Source organism: Bos javanicus, chromosome 2, assembly GCF_032452875.1.
Source record: "Bos javanicus breed banteng chromosome 2, ARS-OSU_banteng_1.0, whole genome shotgun sequence".
NCBI classification, from domain to species: Eukaryota; Metazoa; Chordata; class Mammalia; order Artiodactyla; family Bovidae; genus Bos; species Bos javanicus.
Genome location: NC_083869.1, coordinates 131,623,619 through 131,641,807, shown reverse-complemented (window position 1 = coordinate 131,641,807; position 18,189 = coordinate 131,623,619). Strand labels below are relative to the sequence as shown.

The 18,189-nt window shown below is 38.0% G+C and overlaps 1 protein-coding gene and 1 long non-coding RNA gene across 3 annotated transcripts in view; one reads left to right on the top strand and one right to left on the bottom strand.

Moving 5' to 3' along the window:
* The window catches only part of LOC133234093 (uncharacterized), a 30,540-nt gene extending 26,990 nt beyond the window's left edge, over positions 1-3,550 (top strand). Inside the window, exon 4 of the long non-coding RNA XR_009732005.1 lies at positions 2,946-3,550. This is a non-coding gene — a long non-coding RNA (uncharacterized LOC133234093). The remainder of the gene's footprint in view (positions 1-2,945) is intronic.
* EIF4G3 (eukaryotic translation initiation factor 4 gamma 3) overlaps positions 1-18,189 on the bottom strand; it is a 353,949-nt gene that overhangs the window by 114,351 nt on the left and 221,409 nt on the right. For both annotated transcript variants that reach the window (XM_061394178.1, XM_061394181.1), the window contains one exon: positions 12,746-13,582. In XM_061394178.1, the coding sequence (XP_061250162.1) occupies positions 12,746-13,582 (837 nt within the window). The remainder of the gene's footprint in view (positions 1-12,745; positions 13,583-18,189) is intronic.

The following is an 18,189-nucleotide window of genomic DNA, read 5'->3' as shown; positions in this document are numbered from 1 at the left end:
TGGGTTAGGACAGAAAGATCTCTGTTCGTTTCCAGGGCAAACCATTCAATATCACAGTAATCCAAGTCTATGCCCCAACCAGTAATGCTGAAGAAGCTGAAGTTGAATGGTTCTATGAAGACCTACAAGACCTTTTAGAACTAACACCCAAAAGAGATGTCCTTTTCATTATAGGGGACTGGAATGCAAAAGTAGGAAGTCAAGAAACACCTGAAGTAACAAGAAAATTTGGCCTTAGAATACAGAATGAAGCAGGGCAAAGACTAATAGGAGCTTTGCCAAGAAAATGCACTGGTCATAACAAACACCTCTTCCAACAACACAAGAGAAGACTCTATACATGGACATCACCAGATGGTCAACACCAAAATCAGATTGATTATATTCTTTGCAGCCAAAGATGGAGAAGCTCTATACAGTCAGCAAAAACAAGACCAGGAGCTGACTGTGGCTCAGATCATGAACCCCTTATTGCCAAATTCAGACTTAAATTGAAGAAAGTAGGGAAAACCACTAGACCATTCAGGTATGACCTAAATCAAATCCCTTATGATTATACAGTAGAAGTGAGAAATAGATTTAAGGGCCTAGATCTGATAGACAGAGTGCCTGATGAGCTACAGAATAAGGTTCATGACATTGTACAGGAGACAGGGATCAATACCATCCCCATGGAAAAGAAATGCAAAAAAGCAAAATGGCTGTCTGGGGAGGGCTTACAAATAGCTGTGAAAAGAAGAGAAGAGAAAAGCAAAGGAAAAAAGGAAAGATATAAACATCTGAATGCAGAGTTCCAAAGAACAGCAAGAAGAGATAAGAAAGCCTTCTTCAGCGATCAATGCAAAGAAATAGAGGAAAACAACAGAATGGGAAAGACTAGAGATCTCTTAAAGAAAATCAGAGATAGCAAAGGAACATTTCATGCAAAGATGGGCTCGATAAAGGACAGAAATGGTATGGACCTAACAGAAGCAGAAGATATCAAGAAGAGATGGCAGGAATACACAGAAGAACAGTACAAAAAAGATATTCACGAGCCAGATAATCACGATGGTGTGATCACTAACCTAGAGCCAGACATCCTGGAATGTGAAGTCAAGCGGGCCTTAGAAAGCATCACTATGAACAAAGCTAGTGGAGGTGATGGAATTCCAGTGGAGCTATTTCAAATCCTGAAAGATGATGCTGGGAAAGTGCCGCACTCAATATGCCAGCAAATTTGGAAAGCTCAGCAGTGGCCACAGGACTAGAAAAGGTCAGTTTTCACTTCAATCCCAAAGAAAGGTAATGCCAAAGAATGCTCAAACTACTGCACAATTGCACTCATCTCACATGCTAGTAAAGTAATGCTTAAAATTCTCCAAGCCAGGCTTCAGCAATATGTGAACTGTGAACTTCCTGAGGTTCAAGCTGGTGTTAGAAAAGGCAGAGGAACCAGAGATCAAATTGCCAACATCCGCTGGATCATGGAAAAAGCAAGAGAGTTCCAGAAAAACATCTATTTCTGCTTTATTGACTATGCCAAAGCCTTTGACTGTGTGGATCACAATAAACTGTGGAAAATTCTGAAAGAGATGGGAATACCAGACCACCTAATCTGCCTCTTGAGAAATTTGTATGCAGGTCAGGAAGCAACAGTTAGAACTGGACATGGAACAACAGACTGGTTCCAAATAGGAAAAGGAGTACATCAAGGCTGTACATTGTCACCCTGTTTATTTAACTTATATGCAGAGTACATCATGAGAAATGCTGGACTGGAAGAAACACAAGCTGGAATGAAGATTGCCGGGAGAAATATCCATAACCTCAGATATGCAGATGACACCACCCTTATGGCAGAAAGTGAAGAGGAACTCAAAAGCCTCTCGATGAAGGTGAAAGTGGAGAGTGAAAAAGTTGGCTTAAAGCTCAACATTCAGAAAATGAAGATCATGGCATCTGGTCCCATCACTTCATGGGAAATAGATGGGGAACCAGTGGAAACAGTGTCAGACTTTATTTTTCTGGGCTCCAAAATCACTGCAGATGGTGATTGCAGCCATGAAATTAAAAGACGCTTAGTCCTTGGAAGGAAAGTTATGACCAACCTAGATAGCATATTCAAAAGCAGAGACATTACTTTGCCAACAAAGGTTCGTCTAGTCAAGGCTATGGTTTTTCCTCCGGTCATGTATGGATGTGAGAGTTGGACTGTGAAGAAGGCTGAGTGCCGAAGAATTGATGCTTTTGAACTGTGGTGTTGGAGAAGACTCTTGAGAGTCCCTTGGACTGCAAAGACATCCAACCAGTCCATTCTGAAGGAGATCAGTCCTGGGATTTCTTTGGAAGGAATGATGCTAAAGCTGAAACTCCAGTCCTTTGGCCACCTCATGCGAAGAGTTGACTCAATGGAAAAGACTCTAATGCTGGGAGGGATTGGGGGCAGGAGGAGAAGGGAACGACAGAGGATGAGATGGCTGGATGGCATCCCTGACTTGATGGACATGAGTCTGAGTGAACTCCGCGAGTTGGTGATGGACAGGGAGGCCTGGAGTGCTGGGATTCATGGGGTCACAAAGAGTCGGACACGACTGAGCAACTGAACTGAACTGAATAGTACAAATCCTTTAATCAAAGTTATATGTGTGCATACAGGAACTATTCTAAGGATTTTCTACCATCTCAAGCCCAGAATTTAATTAAGAACTTTTCAGATGCCATCCTATTCAAGAGCTTCTCTCCTCTGGAACATAAATTCCTAAGGGAATCATGACACTCATTTGCTGAAAGAGAACCTTTGGGCCTGTCATGCTAGTTGAAAATACTAATATTAATAATATTTAACATTATTATAGAATCCTTAATATGTGCTAGACACTATGCTAAGTGCTTTATATATATAGCATATTTCACTGTCACTACACATTTATGAAGTAAATACTATTATTATCTTCATTTTCCAGAGAAAATCAATTCAGAGTTAAGAAACTCAAGGTCACAGAGATAGACAAGGGAAAAGGACAAGATTCAGGAGATCTGACTCTGTTGCTTTGATCTTCACCACTACACTTTACAGCTGGTGTCTGGACTAATCAAATACATGAAAAGTCACATTCAGATCTTATGGATATATACTGAGAGAACTGGTGCTACAACAAAATATAACAAGAAGACATTACAGTCAAAAGTGAGCAGCTTAGTGTTTATCGTGAGGGTGAACATTCCCCAGGGCCTCTGAAGGGTTTAAGCAGAAATGCAAGACCACATCTCTACTTTAAAGACAGAACTACTTGGTGGAGAATGAACTTGAAGGGGCCAAAGCTGGAGCCACAGAAATGAGAGGTATTCATGCAGAAGTGCAGGTCTAAGGCAGGAGAAAATGGAGTGGAGGGGACAAATTCAACACCCATATCAGGTAAAATGAGAGACTCTTGTTAAATGACCATACATGATAAAAGAATGACTCAAGGAGGAAATCTGTCAACAGGGAATTTACATTAAGGATTTTAGCTTAATTAAAGCCAGTGCCACTGACATAAAATAGAGAGACTGGGTGTGATTAACTGATGATTACTTTGGTACTGAATATGACGACTATGGGATTTCCAAGTGGAGATATTTGGTAGGCAATTGGAATGTAAGACGGAAACTAAGAAGAGAGGTTGGAATGGAGATAAAAAAAATTCAGTAACACATACCACTGGAGCCATCTACCATTAGATGAAATTACCCATGAAGAATGTGTTGAATCATATCAGCAGAATATAACTGAAATATGAGGGAACTTTTGGGGGTGGTGAAACTTGTGTATTTTAACTGGTGGTGATTACATGACTTTACATGTCTGTCTAAATTTACAGAAATTAATGTTAAAAAGTGAATTTTATTGCATATAAATTACAATAAATAAATTAAAAAAGAAGAGAATGCAATAGTATTAAAAGTGGTAAAAAGACCAATATTATAGCATATTGGGAGCATAAATTAGACTACATTAGTAACAGTGAACAGAGTAAAATCAGAAATGGTAGACTATTCTTGAGAAGACTGGGTAAGATGAAACATGATTTTAAGTCATAACGAAATGGACGTGTCAGAGAAGGCGATGGCACCCCACTCCAGTACTCTTGCCTGGAAGATCCCACGGACAGAGGAGCCTGGTAGGCTGCAGTCCATGGGGTCGCTAAGAGTTGGACATGACTGCGCGACTTCACTTTCACTTTTCACTTTCATGCATTGGAGAAGGAAATGGCAACCCACTCCAGTGTTCTTGCCTGGAAAATCCCTGGGATGGGGAGAGCCTGGTGGGCTGCCGTCTATGGGGTCGCACAGAGTCGGACATGACTGAAGTGACTTAGCAGCAGCAAATGGATATATAGGAGTGAGGGTGTGTTTATGGTCTGAGAGAGAATTCAGCATATTTACAATAAGAAAGAAATCTGGACACTGAAAAGGGAAGGTAGTAAATTTGTATGAAAGTGTGGATAGAGACAGGTTGCAGCTCCAACAGAAGGCACAAAAAGGTATACACCGGGCACTCAGTTTTCTAAACAGAAGACAGAAACAAAGTCATCTGCTGAGTGTGAGGAAGGCTGGGTTGATTACAGGGTTTACAACAGGGGGATTGTAAGAGGAGTGGCTGGTGGTGGGCAGCATGTGCTTCCACAGGCGCTTACATTCACAGCAGGTAATCCTGCCCACAGTGCTCTGCTTACCGAAATTTAAGAAAGAAGACAAAGTAAAATACTGTTCTCTAAAGGAAAAGTGGACACGAAAAATCACAGAATTTGGTTAAGAGTATAGATTATTCTTCCTCTTCCATCTTTGCTCAAATTTCATTTTCTATAGAGGAATAAAACTTTAATCATATTATTTAAATGTTATCATTATTAGGGCTTCCCTGATGGCTCAGACAGTAAAGAAACTGCCTGCAGTGCAGGAGACCCGGGTTCAATCCCTGGGTTGGGGAGATCCCCTGGAGAAGGCAATGGCTACCTACTCCAGCATTCCTGCCTGGAGAATTCCATGGACAGAGGAGCCTGGTGGGCTATAGTCCATGGGATCACTAAGAGTCAGACACGACTGAGTGACTAACACTTTCACTTTAACTGTTATCACCTGATGGCCTTCCAGCATTTCTTTTTCCAGCAGGGAAAAGAATTCATATTCACATAGCACATGAATATAGACAGAATATAGACTACTTAAAACTTTCTAATATATTACAACTAGGGCAGGGATCACTGAATTCTTCAGTGATGAATCTCAAGCGCCCAGAACAATGTATAAATTAGTAGACTCTCATTAACTAGTTGTGGCTGACACAAGTGGGCTTTCGCAACTCCTTTTAAACATGCATAAATGTAACTCCCTAAATCCTGAAAAGGTTAAAAAAACCTTATAACAACGCAAACAGCATGTTAGAAAAACAATAGACATGTGACATGAAAGAAGGCTTGGGTTGTAACTCTTCTTGTGACCCTGAAAAACCCAATTTACTTCCATGGCTTATTTTTGTTAATAGCCAAGTGAGAATAATTATATCTCATAAAGAACTTTAAATCATAAGATTAATGTTTGCGATACCTAAGAAAAGGTCTTATAAACATGAAAAGATGACTTCATTATGACTGCAACAAAATTACCAAGTACTAATAATACAGCAATAGAAAAGTGGAGAAAAAACACATATTTAAGGAAATGCATTTTGCACATTTTTTCTGTTAGTAGTGAAAATTTCCTTGTCAAGACTACTATGTGCAAGGTGAAGATGCATACTGCAGAAAGAGAAAGCTTTCAGCACAACCAGGCTTGCTGAAAGAGAACAACAGTCCTCTAACCTGTCTGGACTACCCTGTCTAAAAGCCAGTTGAGAACAATGGTTTCTTTTCGAAGTAGATTAATTTCTAAGTCTGGGGGAAAGTGGGCTGAATTTAGAACAAAGAATCTATGTCTGTTCACGGAGATACATATGAGAAGTTAATTAATAACCAAAGAATGAAACTTCAAGGCTCATGTTGCAAAGAAATGAACTTTTGTAAATAGTGGGGAATGGTATACCATTTGAAGAGGCAAAGAGGACCTGTGCACAACGCTTGCCAGACAGACTTGGCACATGAGTCTGTGGATAAGCTCTACCATCAGGTAGGTGTCTGGGCTCATTCCATAGCATATGAATATAGACAGAATTTAACCCAGTGCCAGCGGTCTCCAGAGAGTGCTTAAATTTCACTGTGGAAGGCAACAGGAACACAGGAACGACAGGAGAAATGTACTTTTCAGGCAGCTTTGTTGAAAATATTTTGATGAACAAGGTGGCGAAATCCAGTCATTTCCATTTACTTAAGCCTAAGGATCACTCAGACTCAAGCCTCTAGAAAAGGGAGCAAACATTCCTTACTTTCACAGTTGCTCTACTGGAGTTGATAAACGACAATGAAGTAGGGAACGTGTAAGAAGGTCTGTTCACAAGGTTCAGAAGGTATTTCTCTAGAGGAGAGTGAGAAGTTAGGTTAGATGGGTACACATTATAGGAAGGACTGCACTTGTCGGACTCTCAAACCACTGGGGATCTATTTTCAGCCCCAGTAACTAAATATTCCAGGAATAATTTCAAATACTTCTTAGAAAGTTTAAGTCAAACAAAGGCAAGAATAAATTTCAAATTTCTTATTACTGATGCAGACCTTCAGGCTATGGTTTTTAAAATAAGTCTTTTTCAGATTAGTTTACACAAACTGAAAGACTTTCTTTTATTATCTGCTTACTAAAGTGAGAAGAGCAAAGTGATTGGCTCTGTGAATCAGAATTTTATTAACATCTCTTAAAACATACAATCATATTTCCATTTGAGAAATAAATCTCTCATCTTCAACCTACAGAAACTGGAAACCATCGTTCAACCTTAGCTGAGCCTAAATGAATGTAAGGCCAACTCTTGGAAGCCACATAAACAAGGTCAGTTGCTGCTACCTCTGCAACTGCTACAATACTGGGTATATGGCATGCTGTGTTGTTGTTCAGTCACTAAATCATGTCCAACTCTTTGCAACCCCATGGACTGTAGCACGCTAGGCTTCCATGTCCATCCCCAACTCCCAGAGTTTGCTCAAACTCATGTCTGTCGAGTCAATGATATCATCCAACCACCTTATCTTCTGTCGCCCCCTTCTCCTCCTGTCCTCAATCTTTCCCAGCATCAGGGTCTTTTCCAATGAGTCAGCTCTTCTCATCAGGTGGCCAAAGTACTGGAACTTCAGCTTCAGCATCAGTCCTTCCAATGAATATTCAGGAATGATTTCGTTTAGGATTGACTGATTTGATCAATCAATCAATCAACCAACCAGATCTCCTTGCTGTCCAAGGAACTCCTGAGAGTCTTCTCCAGCACCACAGTGCAGCCTTCTTCACGGTTCAGCTCTTACATGCATACACGACTACTGGAAAAACCACAGCTTTGACTATACAGACCTTTGTCAGCAAGGTAATGTGTCTGCTTTTCAACATGATGTCTAGGTTAGCCATAACTTTTCTTCCAAGGAGCAAGCGTCTGCAGTCATCATCTGCAGTGATTTTGGAGCCCAAGAAAATAAAGTCTGTCACTGTTTCCATTGTTAACCCATCTATTTGCCAGGAAGTGATGGGACCGGATGCCATGATCTTCATTTTTTGAACGTTGAGTTTTAAGCCAGCCTTTTCACTCTTCTCTTTCACTTTCATAAAGAGGCTCTTTAGTTCCTCTTTGCTTTCTGACATAAGTGTGGTGTCATCTGCGTATCTGAGGTTATTGGTATCTCTCCTGGCAATGTTGATTCCAGCTTGTGCTTCATCCAGCCCAGCATTTCACATGATATACTCATCATATAAGTTAAATAAGGAGGGTGACAATATACAGCCGTGATGTACTCAATTCTAACATAGAACTGGTCCTTTGTTTTATGTGCGGCTCTAACTGTTGCTTCTTGACCTGCTAACAGGTTTCTTAGGAGGCAGGTGAGATGGTTTGATATTCCTATCTCTTTAAATTTTTTCTACAGTTTGTTGTGATCCACAGAGTCAAAGGCTTCAGTGCATTCAATGAAGCAGAAGTAGATGTTTTTCTGGAACTCTCTTGCTTTTTCTATGATCCAACAGATGTTGGCAATCTGACCTCTGGTTCCTCTGCCTTTTCTAAATCCATCTTGAATATCTGCAAGTTCTTGGTTCACATACTGTTGGGAGTTTAGCTTGGAGAATTTTGAGCATTACTTTGCTAGCATGTGAGATGAGTGCAACTGTGCAGTAGTTTGCACATTCTTTGGCACTTTCTTTCTTTGGGGCTGGAATGAAAACTGACCTTTTCCAGTTCTGTGGCCACTGCTGAGTTTTCCACGTTTGCTGGCATACTGAGTGCAGCACTTTCACAGCATCAACTTTGAGGGTCTGATATGGCTCAGCTGTAATTCCATCAAATTTTCTAGCTTTGTTCGCAGTGATAAGGCCCACTTGACTTCGCACTCCAGGATGTCTGGCTCTAGGTGAGTATTCACACCATCATGGTTATCTGGGTCATTAAGATCTTTTTTGTATAGTTCTTCTGTGTATTCTTGCCACCTCTTCTTAATATCTTCTGCTTCTGTTGGGTCCATACCGTTTTTGTCCTTTATTGTGCCCATTTTTGCAAGAAATGCTCCCTTGGTATTTCTCATTTTCTTGAAGAGATCTCTAGTCTTTCCCATTCTATTGTTTTCCTCTATTTCTTTGCACTGATCACTTAGGAAGGCTGTCATCTCTCCTTGATATTCTTTGGAACTCTGCATTCAATTGGGTATATCTTTCCTTTTCTCCTTTGCCTTTTGCTTCTCTTCTTTTCTCACCTATTTGTAAGGCTTCCTTAGACAACCATTTTGCCTTTTTGCATTTCTTTTCTTGGGGGTAATTTTCATCACTGCCTCCTGTACAATGTTAGAAACCTCTGTCCATAGTTCTTCAGGCACTGTCTATCAGATCTAACCCCTTGAATCTGTTTGTCACTTCCACTGTATAATCATAAGGGATTTGATTTACGTCATACCTGAATGGTCTAGTGTGGTTTTCCCTACTTTCGTCAATTTAAGTCAGAATTTTGCAATAAGCAGTTCATGATATAAGCCACAGTCAGCTCCGGGTCTTATTCTTGCTGACTGTACAGAGCTTCTCCACCTCTGGCTGCAAATAATATAATCAATCTCTTTTGGTGTTGACCATCTGGTGATGTCCATGTATAGAGTTGTTGGAAGATGGTGTTTTCTATGACCAGTGTGTTCTCTTGGCAAGTTCTGTTATCCTTCGTCCTGCTTCATTTTGTACTTGAAGGGCAAACATGCCTGTTACTCCAGGTATCTCTTGACTTCCTATTTTGCCATGTATGTGTCTATAAAAAAGTTTATATCTAAACACCCACATGAGAGAAACAAGAGCTTGGATCTCTACAAAGCAGGGACTTGGAACTGGAATTCTCATAAAAAGCCCTGATACTTCTCTAACAGAGTGAAAAGAATGCTAGAACAGAGACCAAAATAAACCAGTGAACCAACCCAGAGTGATGACAAAGAAAGAAGTTTTGTTTCAACTAGGTGGCAGAGATTCCATTATCCTAAACATTAGTATACACAGGGAATGCATTTACATTGTGGTATGAAGGTTGTTTTAGGACAAAACCCAGATTACATACCAGTTAATGCTCTCCCCAAGACATGCAGTAATAAACAAACAAAAATCTGCTTTGGGAGGACCTGCCTTCAATATACACAAACCAGCAAAGTTTAGCTGAAGATAAATTCATAAAACAAATTTATAAAATATGCCAAGAAGTAACACAGCATGAACAAAGCCAGAAGACAGATCAGACACCACCTTCTGCCAAAAGAATTTCAAATAATAGTTTTATATCAAGTAGAAACAAGAAAAGTAGAAGAAAAAAATCACTATTGTTTTTAAGAGTGAAAAAACTCATGTTATACAGCATGCATGTTGTACAGTACAACACTCCTGAAACTGCACAAAATGAATTCCTGAATGGGTAAGTGGGGAACGTTTTTGCACAAATTCTGAAATTCTCTCTTCTTCTCTCACCAAGTATAATAAAACCCATAATAAAAATTCCTAAGACTTAAATCAGTTAAATACGTATTTTTTTTACGTTTAACTGTTGAAGTGATAGTACAGATCAGGTAATCAAATGTCTCCCCCATCTCTGAGGCTTCTCAGCATACCCTGAAGGTACAAACAACTCTCATTTTATAGGGCTTTCTCTGCAACCCCAAGTATCCAGAATTGCTGCAATTTGTGCCAGTCAACCTAAATAGTTGCAAAAAATGTTTCCCTTCAGAAGTAATGGGCCACACCCCTTATGTCTGACTTTACTGCTTTAAAACAAGTACCTCTATACCAACTACTATATACTTTGATGCATCACACCTGTCAAAAGCAACTGGTTTCTGAATCTGCTTTAAAGTGCTCATCCTCAGGCAGAGATAAGAGCTATTTTCAAAAGTCAACAACAAAAGGCTGATACTGAGCCAAAGTATTATGGTTTTAATAACCTCTCAAAATAAATGAAGTAAACTAAATGAGTAAGTGCAAAAAAGACTGTAGTCATTAAGCATATGACAATTTGAGGTGGATAAAAAGAATGATGAGTTAATTTTCACTGTTAACTTTCGTAGCAATAACATTAACAAATATTAATACTGAAATGAGAGACTCAGGAATGTTTTTGGTAAGCACTACAATTTAAAAAAAATGCTAGAGGTACATGGTTTCTTAAGGTTCATTTACTTTGGATTTTGAAGAGTATAAGATATAAAATGGAAACTTTGAACTTCTAGTTCCTCCAAAATACATTTATAGGTTAAGAAATATCATGAAACTAGAAAAATGCCAAGACACTTTACTTCCTGACATCACCAACATCTACCTTGTCCCTAATCATACAAAAGATGGTTTTTCTCTTTTTGTTATCTTCTGCTTTACAGCTGAGCAAAGGTGCTCGTGACTAATATTACTAATTCCAAAAGCAATCTGTATTTTGGAAAAAAATTATACCATGGTATAAAGATTACTTAGCCCTAAATTCTGTTTGTCCATTTATCCAGGGGAGCTGTCTTATAATACCAGGCCACTTAAGTGACGAATTGCTTAAAAGAATGAATGATTATCAGGGATGAGTGTTAAGTAGGACATCAATGTAGAATTCTGCTTTACACTTAATTTCAGTTCTGAGATATAGTTTGTATCTTTGACTTGCATTCTCTATGCCTGCTTTTCCTTTCTATTGTTTGTTTGGATGTTTTAAAACATTTGTCTTCAATAGCCTCTCCTATTTTTGGAACTACCATATCACTAGTTGTTGAAAAACAACTCACAGGTTGGTAAACGAAGGGGAAAAAAATCAGGGTCAAACAAATTACTATTCTCGAACAAACAAATGTTCTTTGGAGGGGCACTCACCTGCAGCCACACCAAAAATAAGACTGTTTTTTTCAAAGAGTAATGAAAAAGCCCTGCCTACATCATTGCCCTACCAAGGAAGAAGGTTCCTACAACAGTGACGGCACTCTGAGTACTGATGGGTACAGAGGCCAGTCTATTGAGGAAACAGGTGATTTATAAACATTTATGATAAATTTCTCCCAGTCCCAGCTGCCTGGCACTGTTTGTTTTCGTGTTCCGGTTCACCGTGGAACTAGATGTTCTGCAATTTCAAGGAACCAGACCCCTCTCACAGACTTTCATGAGGGAATCACCTTGAGAACTGAGTTGGGTGGGAGAGCCACATCTTAAACTTGACTTGCCAAATTTCCTACTAGACAGGTCAGAATAGGTAATAAACAACAGGGATGTAGGTGACTAAAACATCCCCAGTACATATCTAGATCGCAGGCAGAGCACTCATTTGTCAAACTGAGCAACTTGACAGGTACACAAAGAGCAAATTATACAATACAGAGCAATGTCTAGAAGACAGGCTATGCTGACTCGTTAAAAGCCATATTCTTATCGGCTACTGAATCAAGAATAGTTGATAAACCTCAGATAACTTTTGATCAATATTATAAAAACCTAATGGTTAGATCCACAATTCTAGGTGATGCTACATTAAAAAGAAATAATTCTGAATTCAGAAGTATGTAATACTTTGGTCATACTAATGATATTAAGTAATAATAAATTAATATTACAGGAAATGAAACTTTAAAAAGAAAAAATGGAAGAGCATTATACTTATTTGTGAGACAGAAAGGGTACATTTATGTTCCAGAACTAGTAATAAACCTTTGACATTCTGATTGCTCTTTTCCTTAAGCAAGATTAAAGAAGAGATATTGTACAGAGGACTTCTTTTAAGTTAAGGATTGACTAGGTTTTAAAATTCTGAGAAGACAAGATTTGGGACTACAGACCACGCTGGGTTTGACTGGTTTCCATCCCCAAAGCAACAAAATTAACCCCAGAGGAAATGATTGTTATGAACGAGGCAAAAACAAAAAACACATGTACAGTGACATATACCTTGGAGGCATTTTGTATATTTGATATTTCATTTGCATTTTTAGACAATGGAGTAACTCTTTGCTGGATGCACTAAAACATAAACACACCACGGAAGAAATCAGACTAGGAATTTCAGCATTCATTTGGTGTTTCTGGAAGTCAAGGAAAGTAGCCAATTAAAAAATAACTCAAATACTGCTGCGTTTTCATGTTCACCAAGCATAATACAATTAATAACAGAATGACTTACCTGGGACTGGGCTCTTTCTTAAACTTAAGTTCTGAGAATCCACAATCTCTTCTGTTTGCCCATCTGCTTCTACCTCTACTTTGTTCTGAATCTCTTTTGCATCTTCACTAAGGCAAGTTCTTATGTTCTCGCCCTCTTCGAAGGCTCTCTGGACTCCGGTGGAACCACGACCAGTATTAACACTGGTGGCAGCAGCAGGAACGATAACTGGTGTGGGAGGAGAAGCTGGAGGAGCTGGAGGAGACGGAGAAGAGGAGGGAACTACCGAAGGGGTGATGGGAGTTGGGACACACTCCACTTTGATTTCTTCAGGGGGATTTTCCAAAATCTCCAATTCAAGAGTCAGCGGTAACACCTCCTGTTTTACTATTTCCACAATGCTTTCTGTGGCTGGTAATTTTTCATTAACTCCATTCATTTCATTAATTAGGTTAGTACTAGAAATCAGTGGAATATCATTTGGTGCTACACTACAAGATTTCTTGCATATATCATCATCAATTTCATCTGTTGGTAAAGGATCTGATGCTTCTGTGCAAGATGAGGGGCTGGGAATAGGAATTGTGTCTTCTTTTGAGGAAGAGAGTTCACATCTGTCATCAATTGCAGTGGTGAATATTGGTTGGCTACTAAGAGCAACAGAGGTGGGAGAAGTAATTGTACTTCGAGCAAGTGGAGAAATAGCAGTAGGGGATGGAGGCAGAGGAAGCTCTGGTATGGACTCTACTGCAGTAATCTCAGACGTCGGGCCTGCTTGTTCTTTCTTCTCTCCACTGAGGGCTAGCCTAAGGACTGGGGAAGGAGTCTTTAACACTGGATCTGGTTTTGGCTTCTCTTCTGGGGAGCAAAAAAAGAAAGAGATTTAAGAATAATTTTTGGATCAAAGATTATATTGTATTATTTGGGGATAATTCTTTTAATCTCTTATTCTAAAACATGAGCAACAGAAGACAGATCAAAATATTATTTTGCCACTCCAAAAACACTGCATATTTCTATTCTATTTTCTGTTACTACTTAACCTCCAACACATATAAAGTTTATTTCAAAGTAAGAGGAGTTAATTCACCAAATGATTATGTCAAGAATACAATGGAAAAATCTCATCAAAACTAAAAGGAAACAATTCTTGGGATGAGAATAGGGCTTTTCTTTAAGGTGGAGAGATGTTCTGTGTAAAATTTTTCTACCAAGGATACACTATAGTGGTGGGACAGGACAGTTTAAGGGTAAATAATTGGAGATTTAATTAGACACAGATATTATTTTTTATTCTACATATTTCTGCATGTGGTAAGATTTTTATAACTTGTATTGCTTGCATAAAAAATCATTTCAAGAAAAATTATCATGGTGTCATTTATTATCAATGAAATCAATTATCAGGGAAATCAAGTTCCTGAACATAAAAATTCATTGAGATGTTAATTTCACTTATATTTCTGAAAAGAAGCATATAACTAGAAATAGTGTTAAGGAATAAAACCAGAGATTTATCTTCTATCTTCAATAGTAAAAAAAATATATATATTCTTTAAAGAGAAACCAAAATTAACATTCAGACTATTAAGTCCAATTTAAAACAACACTTTATATGAGAATAATATATAAAACGTGCGTCTACACACAGAGAAACAATGAGAGTAAGAGTGACAAATCGATAATCATAATAAAGGTACCAGAAAAATGAAAGAAATGCTAACTCATGACAATTTCCATATTTTAAAATTCCAGGTAAACAAACATGTGATTCATGCCTAGGAAGATAAAGTCAGAGGAGACTTAGATGGTTCTGTTTAGGAAGTACGAGACTGGAAACCAAACAGGCTCCAATGATAAAAACAGATACTCATGAGTATGCTCACCAAATGCAAACAAAAATTTTAAGCGCTGCTAAAAGACAAACTAAACTGAAAGGGACTTAACTTTCTCTGCCAAAAATCTTTATGCATCAGTGAAACTGAGTGTTTACAATAAATTTCAAGTAAGCCTGTCAAAGAAAATATGCTCATTAATCAGATAAACAGATGGCAAAATTAAACTGTTAAAGGCTAATTCATTCACTGCAACTACTTTTATTGGCTTTAAAATTCACTTTAATTGATGGGCTTAGCGTCCAGTGTTTCTAAAACTCTGCCTATTTACTATAATGGAGAAATAAGGTCCATCGGTTCTCAAAGCCAAATACCTCAGACTAAGTTGCCTGGGCAAGAGACAAAAACATTTCAAAGAAATACATCTATTATATTTCATGAGAAACGCTGGGCTGGAAGAAGCACAAGCTGGAATCAAGATTGCCGGGAGAAATATCCATAACCTCAGATATGCAGATGACACCACCCTTATGGCAGAAAGTGAAGAGGAACTAAAAACCCTCTCGATGAAGGTGAAAGTGGAGAGTGAAAAAGTTGGCTTAAAGCTCAACATTCAGAAAACGAAGATCATGGCATCCGGTCTCATCACTTCATGGGAAATAGATGGGGAACCAGTGGAAACAGTGTCAGACTTTATTTTTCTGGGTTCCAAAATCACTGCAGATGGTGATTGCAGCCATGAAATTAAAAGACGCTTAGTCCTTGGAAGGAAAGTTATGACCAACCTAGATAGCATATTCAAAAGCAGAGACATTACTTTGCCAACAAAGGTTCGTCTAGTCAAGGCTATGGTTTTTCTAGTGGTCATTTATGGATGTGAGAGTTGGACTGTGAAGAAGGCTGAGCGCCGAAGAATTGATGCTTTTGAACTGTGGTGTTGGAGAAGACTCTTGAGAGTCCCTTGGACTGCAAAGAGATCCAACCAGTCCATTCTGAAGGAGATCAGTCCTGGGATTTCTTTGGAAGGAATGATGCTAAAGCTGAAACTCCAGTCCTTTGGCCACCTCATGCAAAGAGTTGACTCATTGGAAAAGACTCTGATGCTGCGAAGGATTGGGGGCAGGAGGAAAAGGGGACGACAGAGGATGAGATGGCTGGATGGCAACTTGATGGACGTGGGTTTGAGTGAACTGCGGGAGTTGGTGATGGACAGGGAGGCCTGGTGTGCTGCAATTCATAGGGTCGCAAAGAGTCAGATGCGACTGAGCGACTGAATTGAACTGAATATGTATTTATTAAAATATCCCAAATGAATTTCCAATTCACTGGAATAACTCCTACAAGGGTCACTCACATTAGAAGATACCACTTTTAAAGCACATCAGAATATTAACCACCCTTTATGACCACCGAATGAAACCTAGATGAATCAAACATTAGAAAACAGCAAATCTCACATTAACAAGAGTATATCAATTCAATTATTAATTTGAGTAAAAAAATCAAACAAAAGCAGATTTGTGAAACTTCCATATACTCTTTCGAAATATCTAACATTAATAAAGAAAACAAGAAACAAAATTTAAAATTGTTTTTGTGAGCTCCTTATTCTAAAATAAGTCCTTTAATGAATTCATTAAGGTTTTAATACAGAAAGCTGAAAGAAATAATAGGTCACAAAGAACACGAATTTTATTTCTCTAAGAACTTTTAGTATTAAGAGTATGCTTTGCAAAGCCATGATAGTTTGAAATCTAATATACTGCATTCAAAATGTTTATACTAATTGGCCATTTTTAGGAATCTGTGGGAATTTCATCTTGAAGAACTTTTTAAAGAAAATAATCATTGAAGAGTGAGCAAAGACAGAGGTGTGTAATATTTAAAGCAACAATATTTATAAGAGCAAAAACAGGAAAATAAATTAAATGTCTATCAATAAGGGATTTGTTAAAGAAATAATGGCGTGGGAATATAATGGCATAGTATTGCAATCATTTAAAATAAGCTTTTAAAAGAGCATTTAATGATACAGAAAGGTGTTTATAATAAAAGACACTTTTTTAAAAAACAGGGCACAACTGCATGTAGAGAATAAACTACTGGTAAAAACAGCAACAAAAAATATAATATTAACATATATCCATATGAGAAAGCCTAGAATTACATACACGTTATAATATAGATAATGAGACAGATAATTTTTCTTTCTGCTTAGCCAGTTTCTATAATGAATGTCAAATTTATAAAAAGGAAAAACTGCTCCTTTTATTCTCACAGGGTAGTACAACCAACGTCCTAGACGGGCACCCTTTGGTTGTCAGGACCTACAAATGACAGTGTTACTATCACTTAGTCGGGGAGAAACCAGGAATGCTAAGTATTCTGCTATTTGAGGGACAGTCTCATTTGACAGAGAACAGTCTCATCCTAAATTTCCAAAGTGCCCTTATTGAGCTACACTGGTATAACAACTGGTTGAATTTACAACAGAATACCATTCACTGCATACCTACTCTGTATCAAGTGCTTCTAAAACATACTAAGGCAGGGTAATTTTTATTTGTATTTAATTATACATACCATATCCTCAATACACTGGACTGAATGCACTTTTCCAAACACTGTTCAATCATTTAAGCTGTGTGTCTACACTATCAACACGGACTCAAAGTTTTAATTCACTCAACAGTCTTTCTATTGATACAAATCGAGATCTTCCCTGTCTTTTTTATCAAGTACCAAAACAAATGGGAAATGACGTATTTGTCTGAAAACCTGGTCTGCATGTAACTAGTCCAGCTGTGAACATTAGAAACAGAAAGCCAGACCATTATGGCAGCTAGTATTTATTAACCACTTAACATGAGCCAGGAAACAGGTAAAACACCATATATACTTAATGTCCACTAAGTCTTATAATCACCAGTGGGATAAAAACTATTATGTTCCTAATTTACAGATAGGATTTTAAAAATTAAAGGTGTAAGAAAATGAAAATGATTTCAAATTCTAAATTCTTTCAATTAAGAGGGGGAAAGGCAAGTTTATGGAAAAAGAAGTATTAAAGTGAATCAAACTAGTGGGGGACTTTGGGGATAAAATGGGATCCCAGTACAAAACATCAGTAATATTTCCATCAAGAGAGAAAAATCAATCTGAATGTAGAATAAAGAATCTATTGTTTCTGAGGATAATGTAACAACTTTTGAAACAGTACAGTTTTGTATCGTACTTTAATTTCAAAATGAATCTACAGTTAAGAAACTTTTTTAAAAACTTTAACTGTAAAAAAATTATTTGAAAAATGATGAACCCTTTCTAATATTATTTGAATTATATATAGTTTAAAAAAGAAAACTATTCTGAAAACTATTATATATATTGACAAGTTATGTACAGAATTAAAAACAGAAAGTCAGTATTACTGAGTTTTCTGGAGAATAGTTAGTACTAGAGGAAGACAGCAGTAGTCCCAAAAAGTTACTGTAAACACTATGAAATATATTTAAAATGGAAGTTACTCTTTCATCAAGGTGAAGTGAAGTGAAGTCGCTAGGTCACGTCCAACTCTTTGCAACCCCATGGACTGTAGCCTACTAGGCTCCTCTGTCCATGTGATTTTCCAGG